We start from the raw sequence: 25,561 nt of genomic DNA on the forward strand, positions 1-25,561 counted from the left end.
AATAATAATGAATAATAATACTAATAATACTAATAATAATACTACTACTACTACTACTACTACTAATAATAATAATAATATAATAAAGAGCTGTTGTGCAGCCGCCCATACTTTAAGACTATGCCAGACACTGCCTTTGAATGAACTCAGTCTTGCTGCAATTTAGATGAATTGCAAAGTCTGATTGCCAAAAGCCCAACCCGAGCTCTCGTTTGATGCTTGTCTACCCTCTTGATGTCATCATGCATCCCCCTCTGATTACGGGAAGATCAGACAGACACTGAGACTGAAACTTCTTTTCACAGTTTCCCCCAGCTGGGTCAATGTTCTCCTCTACAGCGGCAGGCAGAATGCAATGAGGTGACATGGGGGGGGGGGACCTCTACCCTAATAATGACAGAGAATGGGATCACACCCCCTGAAACTTATAAAAAACCCACAAAAGCCGAAGCTTGGAACATAAATGTTGCCTTGGCCGTGACTTAAACCCTGAGAAGAACATTTGGTCCACAGAGACCAAGTCAGTGACCCATGGTCTGCACATAGTGCAGCGGCGTTTTAATACTTGTCCCGGTCGGCACCGAAGAGGCAAAACAGACTTCTTCACTAGGCCCCATGGGAGATAATGACACATGTACACATGGAAGGATCACAAATTTATGGTGTATTTCAGCCACTGTTAAAAGGTGTATTTTTTAATTTTTATATCTATTTTTTACCTTTACTAAACAGACAGTTGAGTGAGACAAGAAATGAGTGGGGAAAGAGAGAGGGCACGGATCGGCAAGCGACCTCGGGTCGGAATCAAACCCAGGTTGTCAGCGTAAAGTTATGGCGTCTTAGTTCATTGAAGCACTTACCCATTTTATGTTTTATTTAATTGATTCATTTCTCCTCCAATTCTATTGTTGCTTTTCTTGATGTGCAAGCAGCAAGCAATTGAATACTACAGTATTACAATGTATAGACAGGGCTTATGATGGAACAGAATGATTCTGAAAATAGCATATACAGTAGGTTACCTCTAGTACATTGGACTGAATCAAAAGTCAACACTGTTCTTCACTTTACTGGCATGGCATTTTGTACAATTGAGACACACATACAGTACCTATCACCAGAGCTCTAAATTAAACTAGAAATGCATTCTCACAGAAAATGCTGGAAGCGGGCTTGCCTTTTGGGGCAGAGATGAAACAAAGTACTATTGAGAAAACAAAGCTAAAAGAAATCTTGGAAAAACTCCATCCACCCAGTCAGAAGTTATGGGCCAAACAATTCTGCCATCTTGGATTCAGCCATCTTGAAAGTGTTGTAGCTCTGCGTTTTGGGGATATACTAAATGACATAGATGGTATTTTAAGTTGGCTAAGGAGCACTGCATATGATATAATTTTGAAAATCAACATGGCTTCGAGCGGGATTAGAACTCACAACCTCCATATCTGTAATCCAACCCCTTTGCCATTGATATTAAATGACATACAATACATGATATTTGAAGTTGGCTAAGGAACACTGCATATGATATCATTTTGAAAATCAACATGGCTTCGACTGGGGTTCGAACCTCCAACCCCCATATCTCTAATTCAGCACATTTGCCATTCATACTAAATGACATACATGGCATTTTAAGTTGGCCAAGGAACACTGCATATGATATCATTTTGAAAATCAACATGGCTTTGACTGGGATTCGAACCCCCAACCTCCATATCTGTAATCCAGCACATTTGCCATGCATACTAAATGACATACATGGGATTTTAAGTTGGCCAAGGAACACTGCATATGATATAATTTTGAAAATCAACATGGCTTTGACAGGGTTTCGAACCCCCAACCTCAATATCTGTAATTCAGCACATTTGCCATCCATACTAAATGATATACATGGCATTTTAAGTCGGCCAAGGAACGCTGCATATGATATAATTTAGAAAATCAACATGGCTTCAGATGAGATTCGAACTCTCCACCTCCATATCTCTGATGCAGCAGCATGCATTACCACTAAGCCAAGCAGCTAGCTGTCATGCATAGTCCAGCAAGACTATATTACATTGCATTGCAGAGCTGAACAATAGACTTCTAGAATGCTTGCTCGCACCTGCTCGTTAAGAATAGAATCTTGAGACAGTGAAGGTTGAAATGGAACCCTTCACTGGCTGCACCTGTTGTGATTGACTGAAAGACAGTTAGTATTGAGCTCTAAACTGGGGAGAAAATGAGAATGAGATTTTTGTCTTTACAACATCGTTGTAAAAAAACTAAAAGGAGTTGGCACGTGTCCTTTTCACAGATCGGAGTCATGCTTGTGATCTCTCTAACAGTCTTTAAATGAAGTTTATAGGTAAACATTTTCAGGCACAAATGGACCTCCGTGTGGGACATGCGCTGATCTCTTGAAAAATGCACTTTTCGAAAGACTGGGATTCTCCATAGACCCAGGCCTGTTTTTTTTACAAACCTGCCATTTAAAAAGTATTGGGAGTTGGGAGATGAAACTTTGACAATTTGGAGACATCCCATAGAGCTCGCTAACAACGCGTCAACTAAACTTCTAGGTGAAAGTGTTGATGTTTTATGACTGAAAAAGCCTCCTACACTCTAATCTCTAGAGTGGCGGAATTTTGGTTCATGGAGGTTCCACCACTATTTTCAATGGGGACCCAGGCTTTCACAAAATCGCCAAAAACGGGAAAACGACAAGAGACACGGAAAAGCCTATTAGTATACGCGATCTCCAAGCCGAGCCGGTCGTTTTAGTGTTTGAACGGTGTCTCTATCTCGAAAGGCCTAGGAGGAGATCCCTGCACAAGAACGATAATAATAATAATCAAACAGGACTTAGAGATTACTATAAACGGGCCTTGCTCTGCAAGGGCCATGCTCTGCATGGTCCTTGCTCCGCAAGCCCGCTTAATTAGCCAACTGTCCAAATGCTGATGAAATTTCAGTTTGGCTGGTAGAAAAGACCAATTAACTAGAAACTTTTACCCATTCGGGAGTGTGTGTGTAATTATAGATGGATTTTAAAAATATATGTTTTGCGTATTCCAGTCCATTTCCCCATCAGCTGCATAAAATACACTTTCAAAGAGGCTTTTAAAGCAAAACACACCATTAAATGGATAAATGGACAGGGAGGATATTTTCAGGCAGGTGCTGCTGTGTTTTCTGCTTATTTGTTTTATTCTGCACATTCTCTAATGCATTTCATGGAGACAAAACGATAATGGGAAACACGGGGGTCTCCAATCCATTTAAAATGTAGCCTTTCAGTTTCTTGCCATGGGTGAGTACAATATGACTCAGCCCCTTGCCACACTTGACGCCTGCTGAATAGGTGCTGTGCTGTCCCATCTCTCTCGTGTGGCATGTTTGTTTTCCTGTCAGGGCAACACACTTCACTCAACTGCTGGGAGAGCGTGTGCCTGAGAGAGGTCCCCGATCAAACCAAATGCAGTGTCAGATGCTTGCTTCTACTGAGGAGGAGAAAACATGAAACAAAGTTTTTGCAGTTGGTTATATCAATCAGACATTTCACAACATTGAAGTACACACTCACAAAACGTATCGTGTTTCTTTGAAATCTAGATGTCACCGTTGCTCAGGGCTGGTCTGGGACCGAAAAATGGCCCGGGTATTTTTGGCATAGACAGGCCCCCAACACATTCACAGGCCATTTTCATACTATATCTTGACTGGCTGAATCGACTAAATTATCGATGGAACAATGGGCCTCCCCCTCTAAATTGTGGGCCAATCCCCAGGAAAACAACAACAACAACAACAACAGTATAGGCCCATTGGGGTGTCCGGCCAACCGGGAAAATGCCCTGTATGCCAGATTACCAGTCCAGCCTTGCCGTTGCTCCAAGATGAATATGAGAAACTACCATTTTAGTTATGTATAAATTTAAGATAGGACTGGCACAGCATGCCAAACCAAGGAGGAACCATTTAAGGAATGACATGGACAGGGGTGGGAGGCTTGGCACTGGCAGTTGGAGGGTGAGCACTGACAAAAATAGGTGGGACAGAGGGGGGGGGGGTGCATAGGGGCCAGGAACCCCCGGCCTCACCACATGGGGGGCCCCCTGCCAGTGGCTTTCGATTGCCAAACATCTTGTAGGGGCCCCATTCTACGATATTTCGTGGGCCCAACACCTCTGACACATCTCCTGCCCCCCCCCTGTCCCAATACCAGTGCTCCCCCCCTGGTGACAAACATAGGCGGGCAAACGAAACAGAACAGCTCCTGAAATGACAGAGGATGGGTACTATCTAAGTGGGACACCCTCACAAGTAGGAATCAGCAAAGAAATGGAAACAGACGCAACTTTCGGGGGATGAAGACAGGACACACATTAAGAAGACTGCTTACATGGGCAGTCATGGGTAAGCAGTTAGGGCGTCAGACTTGTAGCTCAAAGGTTGCTGGTTCGACTCCCGACCCGCCAGGATGGTGGGGGGAGTAATTAACCAGTTGAAAATAACAGTTACTGAACAAATGCTTTGTAGCTTGTGCCTGCGTGTATGAAGTTAATAATACTTGTATGTCGCCAGGGTGCTGTGTTCTGAGGGCATCTGGGTTCTCAACTACTGTGAGATTGCCTAGCATAAACAAGGAAGGACTTGTACAAACATATGTTTGAATACATAGGGTGGACCACTAGACACACACCATTTAGGCCTGGAAAAAAATTGTTCAGTAGCCTAAAGGAGACGAAGGACACAGGTCAACTCAATCATAAAGTAATTAATTATAGTCAGAAAGGGGAAGAGGCAAGGTAACAATGGGCAGGAACACAGAACAGGAAATCAAAGGAACACATGGAAACACATGCCATAAACAGAAACACATGTTACAAGGACATGCAGGAAGATACAGATAAGAAGTAGCAAAGTCACAAAGCCATGGTAGGAAATGTATCACATGAGGAACAGAGGTACGTCACGCAAAATCGTAAGGTCAAGAAAAAATAAATAAAGGACCACTTCAGTCAATTTCAATATGCTGTTGTATTGCTCGCTACCCTTGACTTGTCAGTACCCGGTGATGCCACGTTTTTCGGCTCAGCCCTTGTCGAGATCTGAGCTATTCTAATGGGGGCAGCTTTTTTTTACTTAAAAAAAAAATCTTGGCCAACTCAAAATATTTTCCCAAAAGCTATCGCTGTTTGCTAGTTGTCTGCTGATGTCTTATAACCTTTTGGAGGTTTTTTTGGGTATAAATCAAGATGTTTTTTTGAAATGTAAACAAAAACCTGCCCCCATTACAATAACCAGGATCTCGGAAAAGGCTGAAAAATAAATCTCAGGTAGCCTACAGACAAGTCCAGGGTAGGGTGAGCATTACAACTGCATGTTGAAATTGACTGAAGTTATCCTTTAACATGGATAACCCTTAAGCATCTGATCGTCCAACGCCACAAACTGCATCAAAGTGCATCAAAATGTATACCTTACATTTATTTCACATTTATTTCTACCTATAGCTGACCGAGTAAGCATAACAATTATAGCTTGTTGCTCTGATGCGACTTCTGAAGTGTATTCAGTTCAATTCCCTTGGCTGCTGTCACACAGCGGGGAAGAAGTGGGTGGGAAAAGAATAACCTCCCGCTACTTCTCTATTTGGCGCATGCCAGATGCGCGTAGAGTAGGGGACTACTGTATGTCCGTTGACTTGTTTGAGTCACATTGAGGGATAACAAACAAGGCCAGTGATGGGAGACCATGAAAGAAGAACATGCTGACGATTTTCCTGCGACAATCGAGATTCGATGGTTTTTGGACGCCTTGCATCATTTGGTAACTTGTCACCAAGGGCTGCGTTGTGTATTCCCTTGGTTGACGCGCGAAGATAATGGGAGCTGAAGAAGCTGTTTTAAATGCCACACGGAATTGTATTGCCAATAACTCTACTAACATAGCTGAGGAGACTCATTTTTCCGGGCCGCTCATGGTTTTTCTAGGGGTAATGATGGGAACGTTGGTTGTGGTGACAGTCGCAGGTAACGCGCTGGTCATATTCGCTTTCAAAGTTGACAAAAGTTTGAGGAGGCAAAGCAACTATTTTTTCTTGAATCTTGCCATTTCCGATTTTCTCGTTGGTGAGTAGGCCTATACTGTTTACATTATTACATGTAGGCTTCTGTAGGCTAAATAATATTGAATAAATAAGTTATGGAAAAGCAATGCTTTGGGGATATTTCAGAAACCTAGTTTACTCAATCCTGTAATTGAGGCATTGTGCCAAACGCATGCTAAACCTGTTGTTGAAGTATACATTTTTGTTTTACGCAGGTGCTTTCTGCATTCCTGTGTACATCCCATACATCCTTTCGGGTCGCTGGATGTTGGGTAGGGGACTGTGTAAACTGTGGCTGGTCATGGACTATCTCCTGTGCACGGCGTCCGTTTTCAGCATCGTTCTCATCAGCTACGATCGTTTCCTGTCTGTTACGCAAGCGGTGAGAGCCGAATTTAGCCGAAGTCTGATAGATAGCACAGATATCAAGCAAAGAGTAAGCAGTTAACATTTGAATGCGAATGTTGTCCTCAGAAGTCTCAGTATACTGCCTCATAAACTTCAACAGGGATGCGCACTGAGGTAGGCCTGTGTATTCTGATGGACGTTTTAAGTCGCACATAAAAGAACAGGCAAATGTATTTATTTTGGCCTTTTTATTTATCTTTCTTTCTTTCTCAATTTCTTTCTTTCTTTCTTTCTTTCTTTCTTTCTTTCTTTCTTTCTTTCTTTCTTTCTTTCTTTCTTTTTTTGCCATTTTGCGTTTAGTGTCTATAGCTAGAATTCAGATGAAAAGAGGCATGGATTTACCATGGATTAGTCTTAGTCTTAATTAACACATGTGCTGTAAGAAGGCACTTCAATCACATCACACACATGTATGCATGAGGTGCCTATAAATTGTACTAATTAAGACCTCCCACAAAAAAAGCCCAGAAAGATACAGAGCACCAGAAGGACTGCCACACCTGATGGATGTCACACTGCCAGGGGTGTTGTTTAGGGGGGTAAAGTGTCACCGAGTCACCAGGGCCTCATGTATATAGGGGGCCCACACACAGTCCAAGTTATTAAGATATGGCTTGGGGGGTCCATTGGAGCTGATTGTACTGTACATAGGGCCCAAAATTGGCTGCTACGGCCCTACGCACTGCAGACTGTGTTGGACTTTCTCATGTCAGGATGAGTTCCAGCTAAGCTGAATGTAGCATTCTCAGCACTTTACAGTAAGCTTGTGTCAAGTGATGAGACTTACAAAACCGCGTGTCAAACTACAGGATTCATGACGCCCTTGAGACACAAAACATCTGGATATGCACTTGGGTCATGTTGGTCTTGTGAAGAGACCAAGACAAGCTGTATTTTATCTGAAAGGAGAACAAAAGATATAAAGAAAAATGACTAGCAAGTGTTTATGTTAAGTCACAGTACATGTCTAACGCCACTGTACTGTCTGTAGTTCTATCCTTACCACCCCTGGGTTCTTTCTCAACTGATCACAACCCTTTGAAGATGCATAAAAAATAGGTAGTGTGACCAAAAACTAATATGCGTAAATGTAGCCTTTAGGTTACAGGAGGTGTCCATACATCTGAGGAACTCACAGCACAGTATTTATATCATAAGTGACCTGATCGGACCGGATCGGATTCGTTTAATGCCTCTGTTGGGCTTGCGCATAGTCAAATGAAGTCTCTTTTGGTTGGCTGAGGTGAGAATATACCACAATATCAAAGCTACATGCTTGGCAACAATATTTTTTCAGTTCAAAGGACATCAAAGTGGCGCTGGATAGGGACAAGATCAATAGCCTGTGGCTTACACTGTAACGTCATCTCATCTCACTGCCAAATGCATTATTTAACCGTGTTGACATGACTGACAATACGGGCAGTGTCAGAGAGAATTGTATGCTCTGTTGATGACGACAGGTGTGTCTCCTCAGCGCAAGGGAGCAACATAGTTTATGAACAATAATGAGACGGACACCAAGGGACTGTAAGCATAGCTGTAACAAAGAAAGTGGATGTAACCAAGAAGCGTCATTTTGTTTCCTTTCCGGTATCCACTTTATGTCGGGTGAACGCCCCTTTAGGAGACCTTCGGTTAGGAGACCTTCGGAGTCCTGAGGTTGAGAATCAATGAAGTCCCCTTAGCGCTGTAGATGGCAGTAGCGCACGTCTTGCGCAAACACCTCAAAAAGAGAAGAAGAAGTAGGGGACAACGCCCCCTTAGGAGACCCAACTTGAGCACACGCTTTTACATTGAGTGGGCGTGGTTTGCGATATCTTTGTTTGATTCAGTATTTTTGGCTGTAATTTACTGAGCATATACCCTGAACTTCCTTTACAGTCAAATATCACAAGGCATTATGGGTAGAGTAGTCTACCCCTCTACATCTTGTTCTTTTAGCTAAGCCCCTAACCCATGACTATGCCTCTTGAACTCTTTTCATGACATATTAGGCTTTCTTCTTATTATTATTATCAAAACATGTTTCTCTTTTAAACCCTGTATTAAGCTGTAACATTCAGAATATGTTTCTCTCAACATGTAATCAATATCCTGTAAATGGAAATCATGAGTTGACAGTGCACGGGGTACAGCTCCTTCCACCAATTCTATGTGGTATGGTTCTGTCAGCTTTCCTAACCCTTGGAACACTGCTGGGTAAAGTGCCTTGAGGTCAGTTTCTGACTGTCACTTAATTTACTCTTTGCACCAGCCCCATTCTTTGTATTGGCTGGCAGACCCAAAAGCAAAGTGAAAGTGCAAGCCCAAGCCCAACTGGGAAACTCCAACTCCCATTGTCGTTGTGACACAGCACTCCACAGCACGCAAGTGTTCACTGCAGACTGCACACAATGAAATTGCAATTATGCCTCACCCGTGCAAGGGGGCAGGCAGCCCCCAGTGGTTCGCCAAGGGAGCAGTGTGGCGGGACGGTACCATGTTCCGGATTCCTCAGTCATGGAGGAGGATAGGGGTGAGCTGGTTAATTACTCCCCCCACGAACCTGGCGGGTCGGGAGTCGAACCAGCAACCTTTGGGCTACAAGTCTGACGCCTAACCGCTTACCCATGACTGCCCATGTGCACTGTGTCAGCCCCTCCACAACATACTCCCATTGCTCTGTGGGTCAGCCTTTTGCACATGGTTTGCCCTGGAAGCAGACCACTAATCTTTTCATTAGCTTTTGCAGCTGACTGTCTCTCTCTGGACGGAACAGGCTTTCTGGTATGGAGGTCACATCTGCACCTGTGTCGATTTTGAAGTTGACTGCGTCTCCATTCAGAGTGACCTTCTCCATCCACGCTTTGGTGGTTGTTGTAGACACTTCCCCTAAGAACGCACAGTCTGAATTGCTGTCTGACAGTTCTTCTGTGACAGTGTGCACTGCTTGACCATTACGGCAGATCACAGAAAAATATCCTTTCCTGTGGCACTTCCGACATTTCACATCTCTAGCTGGGCAATCCTTCTGTGCATGTTTTCGTCCCCCACAATCATTTGCATTCTTTTTCGTTGGGTGTATCACATTTAGAATTTACACCATAGGCCTACTGTATGCTCAAGGCAGATGGCTACTGTATCTGTCACAATGCATAGAAAGCGGTAGGTGAGCTAGAAGGTGGGGAAATATGGATGCCGTTAGTAAACCCTTCCATAGGTAGTACAACAGATAATGATGGAGTCAAAATGTTGTGGTGGATTGATGATTGTGTAGGCTTCTGAACTGGTCTGAAGGTTAAAAAAGGCATTCAGGTCAGAAGGGTCATGCAGACAAGTTGTACACAGGGTGCAAACAATGTTGTCACTGTACAGTACAGGTAAGTCAGGTCTGTGTTGAAGGCTGATGCCTAATCTGTAGATCTGTCAGTGATCCATTTTGTACTGAATGTTGCACTAATCCCTCTTTTCCACTGCCGGTTTTCTGGTAAGCCTACCACAGCTCCACACAGCGCGACTCGGCCGCCACTTTTTGCTTTTCGAATAGGCACAAAACTGCTCAATCGTAAAGCAAAAAAAGTGGCGGCTGAATCACGCTGTGTCGAGCTATAGGCCTACCAGAAAACCGGCAGTGGAAAAGAGGCAAAAGATAGCCCAAGGAAATACCAGGAAGTACCAGAATAATAGACAGGAAGGTATCGAATCGAATGCAGTAATCATCTGCTCAAGAGTTCTACTCTGAATTCAGTACAGCCTGCACAGTGCACACTTAGTAGTACACTAACTTAGTAGTAAACTCCCTAATTCCTGATACAGTTACTTTATTTACCACGGCTGTGCTCCCTGAGTGGCTCAGGACATAAAAAAAGACTATGACCCAATTATAGCATGCTCCATTTTGTGTGATTCCAGGGTGCAGTAGCATCACCACACTGACTTGCACATGTGTGACATGGTAGACTTCTGGTGTGTGGCAGATGACATACAATAGACTGGAGAGAACAGCAAGGCTGCAGGGATTTAACGTGCTGCACATGTGGGTTGTATTATTGTATTGAAGGCCACAACAAGCAAATACAGACAATTATAAAGAAAATGGTGTGCTGTTCATCTGAATATATAGGGTACATTTTTGTGGCAGATTTTTTCATTATTTGTGCTCGTATCAGAATCCTTTGACAGGGATTGCAAGAGTTGTATATCTTATCTTATCCAGTCTCTGCCTTTGAGTTGCCTCCTCACCATCTTTGTGGTAGTGTAGTTGCATTCCATATGACAATGGTCCAGAGTCACTAGTGCTGAGGCAGGGCTGAATAAAGAGGATCAGGCAGCGAATCTGGTGGATTTTGTAGACAGTCCTTTTACACCCTTAAGCCAACAGAGAAAAGGCACACGTACAGTCTGACAGAAATGGCATAACAACGTCATAACAGCATTTGAAGTAGAGCAGTCATCTCGTGGCACAAGGATGAAGATGTTTCATATAGGCCTACCTCTGGCCTAATGAAATAGATCTTGTGGCCTAAACCGTTGAATAATCAACTGCCTCAATGCAGCGAGGACTAAAGAGTTGTGGAATGTAGTTATGCTCATTGTAGAGTCTGTATTGTGTTATATGGAGTACAATTAAAGGTCTTTACACTGTATACGTTCAACCAGCAATATAGTAGGTCTTCAGATGCCAAGGAGAAAGAATCTCTGTGAACCACTGTGAACTCAAACAACCCTCAGTAGTGGAAAATGCATTGTGTAGAGCCAGAGAGACTGGATATGTGCCTTTTTTTAGTACATATTGTCACAGTTGTCATGCATATTTTCCTGTCATGATTAAATACACATTTAAATGGCATAAAGAAGCAGCATGTTCAACCATTACTAGTTCATAAGCAGGGTCTGGCTTTTGTTCCCAACACTATTCATTAATCATCCCTTAATTAGCCATTTTCATGACTAAAATAAGCGCAGAGGATAGAAATAAGTAACAATTCTTAAACTTGTATTAAATCAAGAAAGGTAGACTATCCACTCTCAGGACATAACTCACTGTCCTCAACCACATGCCATATTGGATCATAATATTTATGGTTTTCTCACTTTGTGTATAATCCTAAAAATGGACAATGTAGGTCGTTGAAGCCGTTCTCTAAACAGGTCTCTATTTTAGGGCCTTAGATCTCAAGCCTCTGGAGAATAGGGTTTTGGACAGTCTCCTCAGTGTCCCTTACAGATCACTGTTTCCCAACCAGGGGTACGTGTACCTCTAGGGGTACGCGAGCACACTGCAGGAGGTACTTGGAAAAATGTAATTTTAACAAATGTATGGAGCTTAGTTAGGGATTGGGATAGAGAACCTGACTTGGGGGGGTACTCATGGCACAACGAAAATGCTTAGGGGTACACAAGACAAAAAAGGTTGGGAAACACTGCTCCAGATCATAAACATCCATCTCCTTTGAACAAACGTTTGCTTGGAGGTTGACGTCAGAGACAGACGCCCCCAGTGTGTTAAGGAATCAGAGAAGGGCAGTGGTGACTCAACAGATTCCTCACAGAGTCTCAAATCAAGTCTGAATGACCAGAGCATCCCACTGGACCTCCAGCAGGCATTGCAGGGGCGCTGATAAAAATGTTGGGCCCCATGAAAGATTCAAATTTTGGGCCTCTAAAATGACAAATTATGTTATCAGCATCCTTCCAGGGCCCTGTCAGAGCTGTCGGGCCCTTAGAATCTGTAACACCTTACCCCCCCTCGCGGCACCCATGGGCATAGGCTACACATTTACTGGAGGAACGCTCTATTTGAAATGGCAGATTTTTTAAATGACTTGATATTAGAAAAGTATGTCCCCGATTCTCTTTGGATGCAGAACATTTGTGCTTTGTGTACCTTTATGAGCATACAATTTTGCCTGGACATAAACTCTGATTTGAATTGTTGACAAAGCTGTGCTGAACATTGCATTGGGAGTGTGCTTATAATGCTGCCTAAAAGGTTGTGCTCTTTGTATTGCCAATATCTCAACAAGGAGGTTTGGTTAAAGGACAAGTTCAGTCAATTTCAACATGCAGTTGTAATGCTCACACAACCCTGGACTTGTCAGTACCTGAGATTTTTTTTTCTTCTTCTTCAGCCTTTTCTGAGATCCTGGTCATTGTAATGATTGCAGCGCTTTGTTTGCATTTCAAAAAAACATTTTTATTTATTCCCAAAAACATCCAAAAGGTTATAAGACATCAGCAGACAACTAGCAAACAGCGGTACCTTTTGGGAAAATATTTGGAGTAGGCCTTTGTTTAAAAAAATGTAAATGTAAACAAATGCTGCCCCCATTAGAATAGCTCATATCTCGGAAAGGGCTGAGCCAAAAAATGTGGCATCACCGGGTACTGACAAGTCAAGGGTAGCGTAAGCAATACAACAGCATATTGAAATTGACTGAACTGGTCCTTTAAGTATCTGTCCTAAAGGCTTGGCCGTTTATGACAATGAGCACAATGCAGGCACAATAACCCAAGGCAGAGCTTTCAAATAATGTTTCCTTGTTCATACTTTATTATCACTGATGTTGTGCTTTACAAGGTGAACTTCCTTCCATGCTACGTTTCATTTAGTGGAAGCAGTAGTTGTTGGTGACGCATGCTGGGGAAAAAGCTATTTCCTGAAATTGATAAAAAGGCTTTTTTGAAGCAAGTGATGAAGTTGTTTTTTGTGGCGGTCACTGTCATTCTGAACAAGATGTTGTTACTCACAAGCTTCCTAAACATATTATATACTCAAAAGCAGGGTTTCCCAAACTTTACCATGAGAAGCCCCCCCATATACCAAAAGATTCCAGCCAAGACCATGGATCATGCCACATTTTTTTTTCAATGCACCCCCTTTCACAACCATCATCTAGGCCTGTGAGGCAGTGTCCCACAAATTACAATAATAGTGTAGAAATGCAAATGGGGATCTTGTTGAGCTTATATTTGGTTCATTTTGTTATATGTTATTCAGTTTATTCAATTATATATTTTGTTGTACTATACTTTTCCTTGCTCCCCCCCAGGGGTCCCTGGCCCCCACTTTGAAAATCACTGTTCCAAGGTGTTGTATTGCTACATGTTGAAGTATGGTTTGGGGAAATAATCTTGTTACAATACAAATAGATCTTAAAGGTGCACTGTGTAAGATATTTAGTTGTTTATTTCCAGAATGCATGCTACCCATTCACTAATGTTACCTTTCTCATGAATACTTACCACCACCATCAAATTCAATGACTGGAAAAATGTCTGACTGGAAAAAATGCACTTTTCATACATGAAAAGGGGATCTTATCCATGGTCCGCCATTTTGAATTTCCAGAAATTGACATTTTAGCTGCAAATATGACCAAATTGGCCATACTAGAAATTATTAGTTTATTACTTAATAAATGTTCATGAAAAGATCAAATTTGGCAATAGGCAACCCAGTTTCAATGAGCAGCATAGCTGCACAGTGCACCTTAAAAGAAAGAACCACATAGAGAGACGCATACTCATGACTTATTTCAATAGTATACGAAAAATACACTCCACTGTAGTTTTCTTTATTAATATAGAACTCTCCAGCCTTCAGAAAATAGTAAGAGATGTCTCTGGAGAAGCTTCTTTCCTCTGCTGTGAAGTTGAAAGGTGCATGGCCAGTTGTGTCGGGTCACTGACTTTTTGGAAGATATCTTATTTAGTGCTGCTCCGAAAAGCAAACCTTTTACTCAAAGCCACTACTGACTCAAGGTTGACTAGATAATGGCAGAGTTTTCACTTCATTTTTTTGTTAAACTGTATCTATGCAGAATTTCAGGACAGGTCAGTTGCAGTGATTATGACGACAGAAAGAGAGAAGAAAGAGGGTGGACAGGGAGAGAGAGAGAGATTCTTGGCAAATGCAAACGTGCTACTTCATAAGCAAATTATGCCACTTCAGGTCATTAGAATCATAATGAGTACTGCTCATATATACAGTGCATGTGCTTGTTACATTTAACAATCCATCTACCCTCATTTCAGTTGCTCTATAGGTCATAGCTGTTCCATTCTATTGTCTTCAGATTTCAGGTTTCCATGAGGATGAATTTAATCATAGTAGTATAATCTCAATTTATTTATCTGAAATAGTCACTGCGTGGAGGCAAGTGGTTTTTAATGAATACCCAAGATAGTGGTCAAATGATCAACACTGCTCTCTGCACAGTAAGGAGACCACCTCAATATGTGCACAGTTCTCTTGGCAACAGGTGAACACACAGAGAGAATATACTGTAGCCTATATACTACGTATATGTTATATATAGGCCTATATATAAAAAACATGATCAAAGACACACGTGTTGAGTGTACTTTGTACTTTGTACTCATGTACTTTTTCTTGACTGCTGCAATGTTGGCCAATTCAATACACACCCCCACCAGATTTAAAAGATGGATAGAAAGGATACATATTACATACAAGCCCTCAGGGCACATACGATTCAGGAAAAGTTGCACAAATATTTAAAATATGCTTCTTAACATAACTATATTTTATTTACAATACAGTGCTTGTTTTTTCTTCTCTTCTACATGCAAAGTGGCACCCACTGTACTGGGGAAGGATTAAGGAGATGACAATGAAGCTTTTTGTTTTGGGTACACAAACATGTCGCACTGTACTGTAGCAATGAATAGCAATTGCCATCAAGCATCCTCTCACTTTCATCTTCACATCCAAAGAACTCTTATCTTTGATGCTCAAGAGGCTGTTTGTCTCTGAGACACTCCAGTAACCTTGCACATTGAGACTGTGTGTCAGACACTGTGAGTGTGAGTGGGAGACATACAGACACGTAAATAAAATCAAAACAGCAAACATATGGTGGAGGTGCATTGTGGGCAAGGTGGAGGGTGACTACAGTGGTAGCTCACCAGTTACCAGTTCTCTTACCTCTTGAAAGGATCACCACTGTGAGCTCTAGTCTTGTTGTGTAGTCAGTGCACCCTGCCCTTGTTGCGATTGAATATATTAGTCCTCTACCGTAAGGCCACCTTGTGTCTGCACTTCAAAGCTTTTAGTGTTAACCCATACGCTGTTGCTTTTAGGCTCCTTTCAGAATGAAGCGCCCCTCGTTTTTCTCTCTCCTTCTCTTAACCCAGTCGTTCCCTTTTATTTTCACGTGGTCTCGACTCTGCATTATGCACCTTTGTTTAACTATACATACAGCTATCTTTTAAATGCAAATGAGTTTTCAGTGACAATGCAGCACCTGCTACTGTCCCCCTGTACTGCTGATGGATTCATATGTCTGTCAACTCTTTGACTGATAGGCTTAGGTAGCGCATGCTAAGCTGACAAACTAATTAAAATGACACATACAATTTTCTCATAGCATTGTTTATAGTATTATACCTAATGGCAAAAGTCCACATATGTTATTTTCTCGCAAAATGCCCAAGTGAAAATAAGCAGGGTGTGCTAGGGTTTTTTTCCTTCTTCTTTTTCTTGTACTTCTCCACCAATACCTGACCTGTGCAGGCTGTGCTTAGAAACTTGATCGATTTGAAGATGCATACTGTATACGTTCCTCGAATTTTGCCTAGAGATAAAGTATACCTGCTCTGTGTGTGGAAACCAGATCATTAGGATGAGCGCTATCGAGTGATCATTAGAGAGAGTGCATGTGCTGACCTCTACAGTAACTGTTGCTAATTAATTGTAGAATTAAATGCGGAGCAATTAACAGCTCAAATGCCAATTAGCTGTGCAAATCCTAAATGTCAACTTGCATTTCTGTGAAGTGTATATACACACCACTACATCAGACAGCATCCACTGTACATCATGTCCCTGCATACCAAATAGATACAACATGTGGCCCCAATCATCAACACTTATTTTTCTTTTCTCCTAATTATCATAGCAACTTTTCCATCTTTTCCGCTTTTGTTTCAGGTCTCGTACCGTGCGAAGCAAGGCATGACAAAGCATGCTATTGGGAAGATGGTTGCCGTGTGGGTGCTGGCCTTTCTCTTGTATGGGCCTGCCATCCTCTTCTGGGACCAGGTATTATTACTATTATTATTATTATTATTAGTAGTAGTAGTAGTAGTAGTAGTAGTGCTAATAACTAATACTATTATTACTACTAATTGTAGTAGTAGCAGTAGTATTAGCAGTTGTTGTAGTAGTAATGGTACAAATAGTAGTAGTGGCAGCTTCTATTTGTCCCAGCATGGGCAATTGTTTTGCATGAGCTGCACATATTACGAAACACACTCATACCCACATCTCCACACAACATATTTCAGGTGTCGGGCCGGAGCTGTGTGCCCCCAGACGAGTGCTTTGCTGAGTTCTACTACACCTGGTATTTCCTGCTGAGCGCCTCGACGCTGGAGTTTTTCTCCCCCTTTGTGTCTGTGGCGTTCTTCAACCTCAGCATCTACCTCAACATCCGCCGGAGGAGGAGGCTGTGTGGTTGCCGTGGTGGTTGCCGTGGCGGTGGTGGTGTTGGTGGTACCCGGCAGCCCCAGCCAGCTGCTGCCCAGGAGGTCTCCTCCTCCTCGCCAGCCGAGAGTGTGCGCCTTTCCTCCCTCTTCTACCGCCAGTCACTGCTGATCGCCGTCAAGAAGACGGCGTCGCCTGTTCCAACAACACCCCCGCCGACACAGACACCAGCAACTGAGGCGTCGAATCAGCACAACCACCAGGACGAGGAGAAGGGCTCGTTGGACTCGCAGATGTCGTCGCCTCCCGTGAGCCGGGTGGGCAGCTGCGGCGGCGGCGCCCGTCGCTCGCGCCTCTCGCGGGACAAGAAGGTGGCCAAGTCGCTGGCGGTGATCGTGTGCGTCTTCGCCGTGTGCTGGGCGCCCTACACGCTGCTGATGATCATCCGCGCGGCCTGCAAGGGCGACTGCGTGGCGCACCACTGGTACGAGGTGACCTTCTGGTTGCTGTGGCTCAACTCCGCCATTAACCCTTTCCTCTACCCAGTGTGCCACAGCAGCTTCCGCAGGGCCTTCGCCAGGATCCTGTGCCCAAGGTGGCGCAGGGCCAGCAGGCACCACGTCAAGCCTCCCTAGTCCCTAAGAGAGTCCCCTGAGCAGTTCCTTTTTTTCTATCTCTTACCTACCGTATGTGGGATAAACAACAATCCACAAAGTACATTTATGTTGTTCAGGGTTGTGTTTTTCAAAAGCGTAGTTGCTATCAAGTTAGCAACTTGGGTAGTTCCCAATGGGAAATTGCACTGCAAACAACAAAGTAGCTAAGATAGTTAGCAACTATGGTTTCGAGAAATGCAGCCCTGTTTTGGTATCACATCAGGATACTGTGGAATCATCTGCAAGAACATTGACTTTTTTTAAATGCATATTGTATGATGTGGTGTTGTTTTTTTAGTATTATTTGCTATCATTCAACTGTATCAGTTCACTTGAATTTGTGCAGCCTTTTGTAACTTGTCACTTGCATGTCATTTGGGATTCATGGGCCATCCCTTTTACCTCATTACATATAGATCATTGCTTTGGGGATCAACTGAAGACATGTAACATACTTGGCCATTACATACCTAAATGTAAGTAACTGTTTAAACACATTTATTTTGGACATTTACGGTATCTGGAAGACAGGCAGACAGACATGCATTCCTTAATATATAACGAACTGCATACTTTTTTTCCCCTCTTTGACATTCGGCAATGTGTGAAGCATGCAGAGCTGATTCGAGTAATTACGTGGACATCATTCTGCATTCAAGATTTCTAGTAAGTGTGGAACAGAACATACAGTATCTGTTTATTATGTCCACTTACACGGCATATGAATGTGTTTTGTGACCAATTACCAACCAATTATTTATTGTGTGATGAAACCAAAACTTTATTTAAATTTAAATAGCAGTAGTACATTACTTTTTCTCACCATGAAATGAAATCGAAATATGGCACTCATATTGAGAGATTTATTGCATATTAAACTTATGGACAAGTATCATGTAATCTGTGATGGGATACATTATACAGCTAACTCTGACAACATTGTGTCACTCTGACATGTGATTTTAAAAAACACATATCGTCACTTTGTGATGTCCACTTTTTGTCTTTTAAATGTGTCAATAGGATTACATACTATGGCCAAAGTCTTGATGTATTGGTCAATGTAATCTAGTTGATAAATCACATTGAGAACATTTGTATTGAGAATTCAGAAGTATAAATGCACTAAATGGATAGCAATCAGCATGACATCATATTGCAAATAATATGGAAAGTTCAGATTGCACACAGAGATGTGTATAACCTGTGGGATAGCCGATGTGACTCTGTAATCTATTGTAAATAATTCAGCAATTATCAGCTGAATGGGAACTTGCACTGGAGATATAGATGGTGTACAAAACATCATTATGAGGAATGTGTGGCAAATGATTGCTGTGTGTTACTCCAGAAATAAAATTTTCCTGTTCTGGTCTGCATGTTGGTGCAGTTTAGCAAAATTGCTTTTTATTGAAAGTCTTGGTATACTTTAATTTTGAAACTCAAATTCCAAAAGAATTCAGAAGTGTGCTCCCACTCTCCATTCTCTGAAAGATGACCTTGAAATGGGCCTCAGATAAGCATCAAGACACCCCAGCTGAAAAACCTCCATTATGAGCAGTTTAAGCTATCACCTGCAGTCATTCACATTCACCATGTGTATTTCGCTCCAAGGAATCCTAAAAGGTGGCAGTCAAAATATATGTACTACCCAGTGGTTTATTAATCAAAAGTACATTGTAATTGTCATTTAACCCATTTTGTCCTAAGCTCTTTTTGGGAAAGGGTGCCCTCTTCCTATTAAATCCTAAATATCTCAGCCTCCGAAGCACATACAAACATGAAATGAGTTACATTTAAAAACCAATACCCTCCCCTTGCATTGTAATGTGTTCATTCAGCTCTAACATACCCACATAGTTAATAAAACAGCTAAAATCTCAAAATCCTGAAAAAACTGTATATGTGTCTCCAGGACACAATGGGTTAAGGTGCAGTACAGTATTGTGAAACTAAAGAATCCCAACAGAAAAGATGTTTGAAGAATAGTATGGTGGCCCTTCTCAGCACCCATCAACCTCTCTTTCTGTCCCAGATGAGGATTGCTCATTTGCAGTCAAATGACGGTGCGATCAGAAAGGAACACAGTTCTGAGCTCAGCTTTGAAACACTGTGTTGAGACTCTCAAAATGCTGTATGTACAGTTTCGTTTTATTCAGTATACCATACAAGTCAGAATACATGTCAGAAAAGTCCTGTGCATCAATGCCACATCGTATCGCTTTTTGATGAGAATTGCAGTTACATGGAGTAGAAAGTGGAAAGAAAGACCATTTCAACCCAAAATATACACCAACAAGATATCTGGGCTCTTGTATAGGTTAATTCAACACTCTTTTTATTGGTCCTATACTAGTAACACTGCAAAATGTAGCCTATTGTGCTAATGGCTACAGGTACAATCGATTATGGACTAATGTAGAATGGTCAAGCATCTTATTTGATGATTTGTATGTCGAGGTTTATTTTTTATGCTCCCTTTTTAAAAATGCTTTACGATGTTGCCTTTCAATTTCAAATGTATGGCTCAAGAGCTCCCTCCACTGTCTGATGGGGAGTACAGTAATTGCAGAGCCATAGAGATTTCTCTATGGCTCTGAGTAATTGGTATGTCTGTGCCTTCTATGAAAATTAGAGGCAAAATGAACCAGAAATACACCATGCTTATAAGCAGCACTTCTCATACATAGGTGAAACATAATGCAAACACTGCACAAATGTCAAAATTACAATCTGATTTTATTTTACAATCTTTTATTTTACACGCTATTTTAATGTAAGGGAGATGATGATATTTTGGTATTCTTATTTCAACACTTGTGCTGGAATTGGATATTATGTATGGAAACGCCAGTCATATGTACTCTTTTAGGTGTTCTATATGAGAAATGTATTAAAAGGACGGACCACTACTCCTGCCTTATACTGTTGGTCTGAGTGTGTTCCTGGCTCTGCCAAGCATATAGAGCCGCACAGAGATGAACTCACCATTAGGTGTCACTGTGCATCTTCCACGGGCTGTCTGCAAGCCAACCATACCGTGTAGCTGTGTTTACAGTGAGAAGTCCTGACTTCTCACTCAGAGTTGCCGCCGAACAGTTGCACGTACCAAAGTTATGATAGCTTACTACTTCACAATGACTTTACTAAGATTGTTATACCAACCTGATTTTATAGATTGCTGTTACATTATCCCATTTATTCTGCTGTGGTAGTTCATTTTGCAATATCAGACACCGCTGTAATTGCAGTGGACACTGACAGTGATTGTGGAATTTTACTACAGTAAGTCATGTTTGGCTTGGTGTACTCATACAGACTTTTGTTACACAGAACAATTTGACTTTTATCCCTCACCCTGCAGATTGTGGATTAGTAGTGTCCGTTGTTGCTGCAAAATGCATTTCTACATTCACCACTCACGTGAGGGAAAATACAGTTTTCCAACAATGAATCATTATGCTGCTGTGTTTTTCCCTGGGCCCTCCTCCCCCACTCTTTTCCCCTAATGTACGCACACACACACACACACACACACACACACACACACACACACACACACACACACACACACACACACACACACACACACAGAGAGATACACAGACACAAAGACACAAAGACCTGGGCTAAGCATGTGCATGGCATGTCTTTAATTGTGCTCAGTATCTCCTCAGTGCAAGTCAACAGAGGTGCTCCCCGGGGAGGTCCGACAAGCTGCGCCTAATTATGACATCACGTTGTGGGCTTCACCGTGGGCTGGCAGATGCCTGCGCCGTGTCCTGGAGGCGACCCGAGCACCGCGCGCGCTCCACCGCACTGTTGTCATTGCTCACGTAAGCCACTCGATTTCTAGGTCAGGTGTCTTTGGCGAGAGGGCCACAGCTGCCAGAGCCTTTGTTTGCCTCGCACTCCGGTCGTGGCAGTGGCGGTGGAGGTGGTGGTGGTGGTGGAGGAGGTGGAGGTGGTGGAGGTGGAGGTGGTGGAGGTGTATAGGGCCGGTGTGGGGCGTCTGTCTCTCTGACCACAGGTCTGTAACACCTAGCCACCTGGGAGAGGTTATTGTGTGTCCATGCAGTAAGGACACTTGAAATCCTTCAGCATGTGGTCAAGTTATCCAATCTGATCTCTCACTGGTTGTTCACCTCTGGTTATGTTTACAAAGCACGGGTACGAAAAAAAGAGAGAGAGAGAGAGAAAATGTCCTCCATTGCTGTCATGAGAGCTACTTTTCTGCGGCATTGTGTGCCTGATCTGGGTTGGCTACTCTGTCAGTGGTTTTTGTGTGTGCTTTTTCGTATTGTATGCACACACACACAATTACATTTCTTCCTTGGTCTCTTTTAGGTTCTCTTTGGGCCTCCTGAGCTTTCAAGTGTTTCTGACTTTTCTAGCCAGGTGTGTGTGTGTGTGTGTGTGTGTGTGTGTGTGTGTGTGTGTGTGTGTGTGTGTGTGTGTGTGTGTGTGTGTGTGTGTGTGTGTGTGTGTGTGTGTGTGTGTGTGTGTGTGTGTGTGTGTGGTAGAGTGTGTTCCCAATCTCTACAAAATGTGGCTCACATCCCTCTCTCTTTCTGAACAGTATGTCTACTGCAGTGACCCCACAAGGACTATGCCTGCCACCCCCAAAACTTTACAGACCCCATTAGTGGAGGGAGAAAGTGACATTTCCCCATGTGTGTGTGTGTGTGTGTGTGTGTGTGTGTGTGTGTGTGTGTGTGTGTGTGTGTGCGAGTGTGAGTGCGAGTGTGTTTCAGTGAGTTCAAGTGTGTGTGTGTGTGTGTGTGTCTGTCTGTCTGTCTGTCTGTCTGTCTGTCTGTCTATCTGTGTGTCTTTCTCTCTCTCTCTCTCTCTCTCTCTCTGTGTGTGTGTGTGTGTGTGTGTGTGTGTGTGTGTGTGTGTGTGTGTGTGTGTGTGTGTGTGTGGTGTGTGTGTGTGTGTGTGTGTGTGTGTGTGTGTGTGTGTGTGTGTGTGTGTGTGTGTGTGTGTGTGTTTGTGCTCACCGATGTGTGTGTGTGTCTCTCAGTAGTTGTGTGCAGTGGGGGTCCAGGACTAAATATTCCCCCAAGTGTAGCAGTCAAGAGTGTGCCACTCTGAAGTCGAGCGCTGCCAAGATAAGGGTAAATCTAGTCCAGTGAATCTGCTCTCTGGCGAGGATGCTGATAGGGCGGATGTAGGCAGGAGGCAATCAAGCCCCTAGGCTGTTCCCGCAACCGCCAGCTAAAAGGTAAGGCTGAATCAATACCTTGTGTGCTGAATATTAAAACCTAACAGATTTTTGGAGTTTTCTTCTCCGTAACACCCCCAACCCACCACACCTCATCGCACCTCATCCCACTCCGCCTCTTGCCCATGCACACCTATACTCCCACATGTTCAATTTCGTTCTCTCTCTAACACCCAGACTCTCTCTCTGTCTGTCTCTGTCTCTCTCTGTCTCTCTGTCTCTCTGTCTCTCTGTCTCTCTCTCTCTCTCTCTCTCTCTCTCTCTCTCTCTCTCTCTCTCTCTCTCTCTCTCCTTTCTCTCTATCCTCTCTTTTCTCCACTCATTTCTTTCTTTCTTTCTTTCTTTCTTTCTTTCTTTCTTTCTTTCTTTCTTTCTTTCTTTCTTTCTTTCTTTCTTTCTTTCTCATTGACACACCTTGCAGAGTGAGGATTAAATAACGCAATTCTGAATCCTCTCAGGATGTCCACTGCACTTGGCAATTTAACAATTACATTAAATCAGAAAGAGGGTCTTACACATGGAGTCACCCTAATTTTAGACATAAATTATAAATGGCTCATCTGTGACTTCTAATACAAGTCGGAGGGCCTGTGCTTGACAGGCAGTTCAGAGGGCAAAAAAGAATGATCTTTATGGACATGCATAGCCATGGGAACGAGAGAAGACAGTGAGTTGGCCAAAAAAAGTTAACGTAATGTAACGATTAAGCAGGTGTTTTAGTGGAGTACATATTGGTTAGTGGCACATTTAATCGAATGTTTCAATCTGATGTCTGTTTAATCTAATGCCTCAGATGCTTTTAACACAATTGTTTATCATGTTCATCTCTATTTTCGGACAAAGTAAACAATGCACAATATTGTACAATGTACAGGTACAACAAGTCTTGATTTTAGTTTGTCAGTTTTGTCAGTTTTACCTGAGCTGTGCGCTGGCACATTGAATCATTTGCACTGCTATTCTTCAAATTCTGCCTGTATAGCACACAACCAAACCAATGTTAGTGTCTGCACATACTGAAATAATCACAACTTAAAACCTGTCATTGGCAGAATTAATGACATTCATTCCCCCATAACATTGCATTATGTGGGCATTAATAAGGACTTAGCAGTAGCTACCTAGTACTTCAGTCAAACTCTAGATCAGTGTTTCCCAACCTTTTTTGTCTCGTGTACCCCCGAAGTCTTTTCATTGTGCCATGAGTACCCCCTAACTCATGTTTTACATCCCTTTTTCTATCGCAGTGTGACTATGCTCCATGCATTTGTTAAAATTACATTTTTCCAAGTACCCCCTGCAGTGTGCTCGCGTACCCCTAGTGGTACACGTACCCCTGGTTGGGAAACACTGCTCTAGACTATAATTATTAATGATATTTGCTTGGTTGCTTATAAGCTGCAATGTAATTCATCTATATGGCTCACCAAAGCATCACCTATAACGTACAAAAACAATGAATGGGCTCCACCAACATTTATGAATTAGAGCATAATAATTGACCAATATTCGCTCCGCAGCTTCTCAACACTCACTGCGAATCTACATGCACTGGCACCCTTACAGAATAGATTTTGCACTGTATGTTTGTTTAGATGGTCCTCAATCAGCAGTTAATGTGTGTTTTTCTGCACCTTTATTCTGCATTTTCTTTCTTGTTTATATATATTTTTGGGGATTTTCAATTTTTTTTAGACAGGACAGTGAAGAGTGGGACAGGAAATGAGTGGGAGAGAGAGACGGAGGAGGATCGGGAATCGAACCGGGTCAGGAGTCAAACCCGGATTGACTACGTAGCAATCCAGTGCCCATCCGAGTAAGCCACGGCTGGGCCTATTCTGCATTTAAAAAAATAAATAACACTCTCCTTAGTTGCAGGTAGTCTGCACTCGAATGCTCCCTTGCATAACATTTTGCATTACTGTAGTGAGATCATCACCACACAGTTGAAAAACCCAGCACCTCTCATTCACACTCACTTGGAGGGTCTCCTGATGGCTATACAATAATAGGTGAACAGCTGTTGGTTTCATGTAGAATTGGATATGTGTATTGATATGTTTTTGTTTGTGTTTGCTTGTTTTTTGTTTATGTGCTTGCAGCAGTCGCAGCCCTCATCTGTGTAGAAAGCCTGGGTTTCGAATCGTCTAAACTGGCCTCCCATGGGTCTTATTTATCTGACTGAGAAAAGATCAAATACATTGAATACATAATTCAATTCAATCTTCGCTTTATATTTCAGCACTACAATATGGAATTGAGTAATAGCCATTTTAACTTGGAACTCAATGACTGAAAAAATGTAGATGAACTTCATATACCCACCACAAAAAAATAAGATATACTGTAGCCTACGTAGTATAGGTGAATGGGAAACAAGCGACTTATTCATTCATTATTCTTCTGTTGTCAAACTCTCATTAGCAATCATTGCATGTCATATTCCGTTCACATGGGTATACTTCAACCACCAGCAGCACAGACAAGTCTATCTAAACTCGTAGCCTCTTACTGCAGAAGGGGCCGCTGGCGGGCCTAATCACACTATTTGCATAAAACACTCAGCTACATCATAACAACATTGCTATGACAGTGGCGAGAGCCTCGAGTAACAGATTAGGACATAGCCATTGTAATTTTGGTGACAGTAAGGTTAGAACATAGGCTCTGCACGGTAAGGGGTCCTTCTTTGCATCTGCACTTGTTGTTCTGTATATTTCCTGTGCACTTTGTATCTG

The 25,561-nt window shown here is 42.5% G+C and overlaps 1 protein-coding gene across 1 annotated transcript; it reads left to right on the forward strand.

Moving 5' to 3' along the window:
• Positions 1–5,878: 5,878 nt before the first annotated feature.
• Positions 5,879–18,962, forward strand: LOC134466493 (histamine H3 receptor-like). Its single transcript, XM_063220390.1, has 4 exons — positions 5,879–6,125; positions 6,319–6,485; positions 16,449–16,559; positions 16,805–18,962. The coding sequence occupies exons 1-4, from the start codon at positions 5,879–5,881 to the stop codon at positions 17,576–17,578; spliced, it is 1,299 nt and encodes a 432-aa protein (XP_063076460.1). The 3' UTR covers positions 17,579–18,962.
• Positions 18,963–25,561: the final 6,599 nt, after the last annotated feature.

This window comes from Engraulis encrasicolus, chromosome 16 (genome assembly GCF_034702125.1).
Source record: "Engraulis encrasicolus isolate BLACKSEA-1 chromosome 16, IST_EnEncr_1.0, whole genome shotgun sequence".
NCBI classification, from domain to species: Eukaryota; Metazoa; Chordata; class Actinopteri; order Clupeiformes; family Engraulidae; genus Engraulis; species Engraulis encrasicolus.

Coding starts and splice junctions, on each gene's coding strand:
- LOC134466493 (XM_063220390.1), top strand. CDS start 5,879: ATGGGAGCTGAAGAAGCTGTTTTAAATGCCACACGGAATTGTATTGCC. Junction 6,126..6,318: donor CATTTCCGATTTTCTCGTTG/GTGAGTAGGCCT, acceptor TGTTTTACGCAG/GTGCTTTCTGCATTCCTGTG. Junction 16,560..16,804: donor CCATCCTCTTCTGGGACCAG/GTATTATTACTA, acceptor AACATATTTCAG/GTGTCGGGCCGGAGCTGTGT.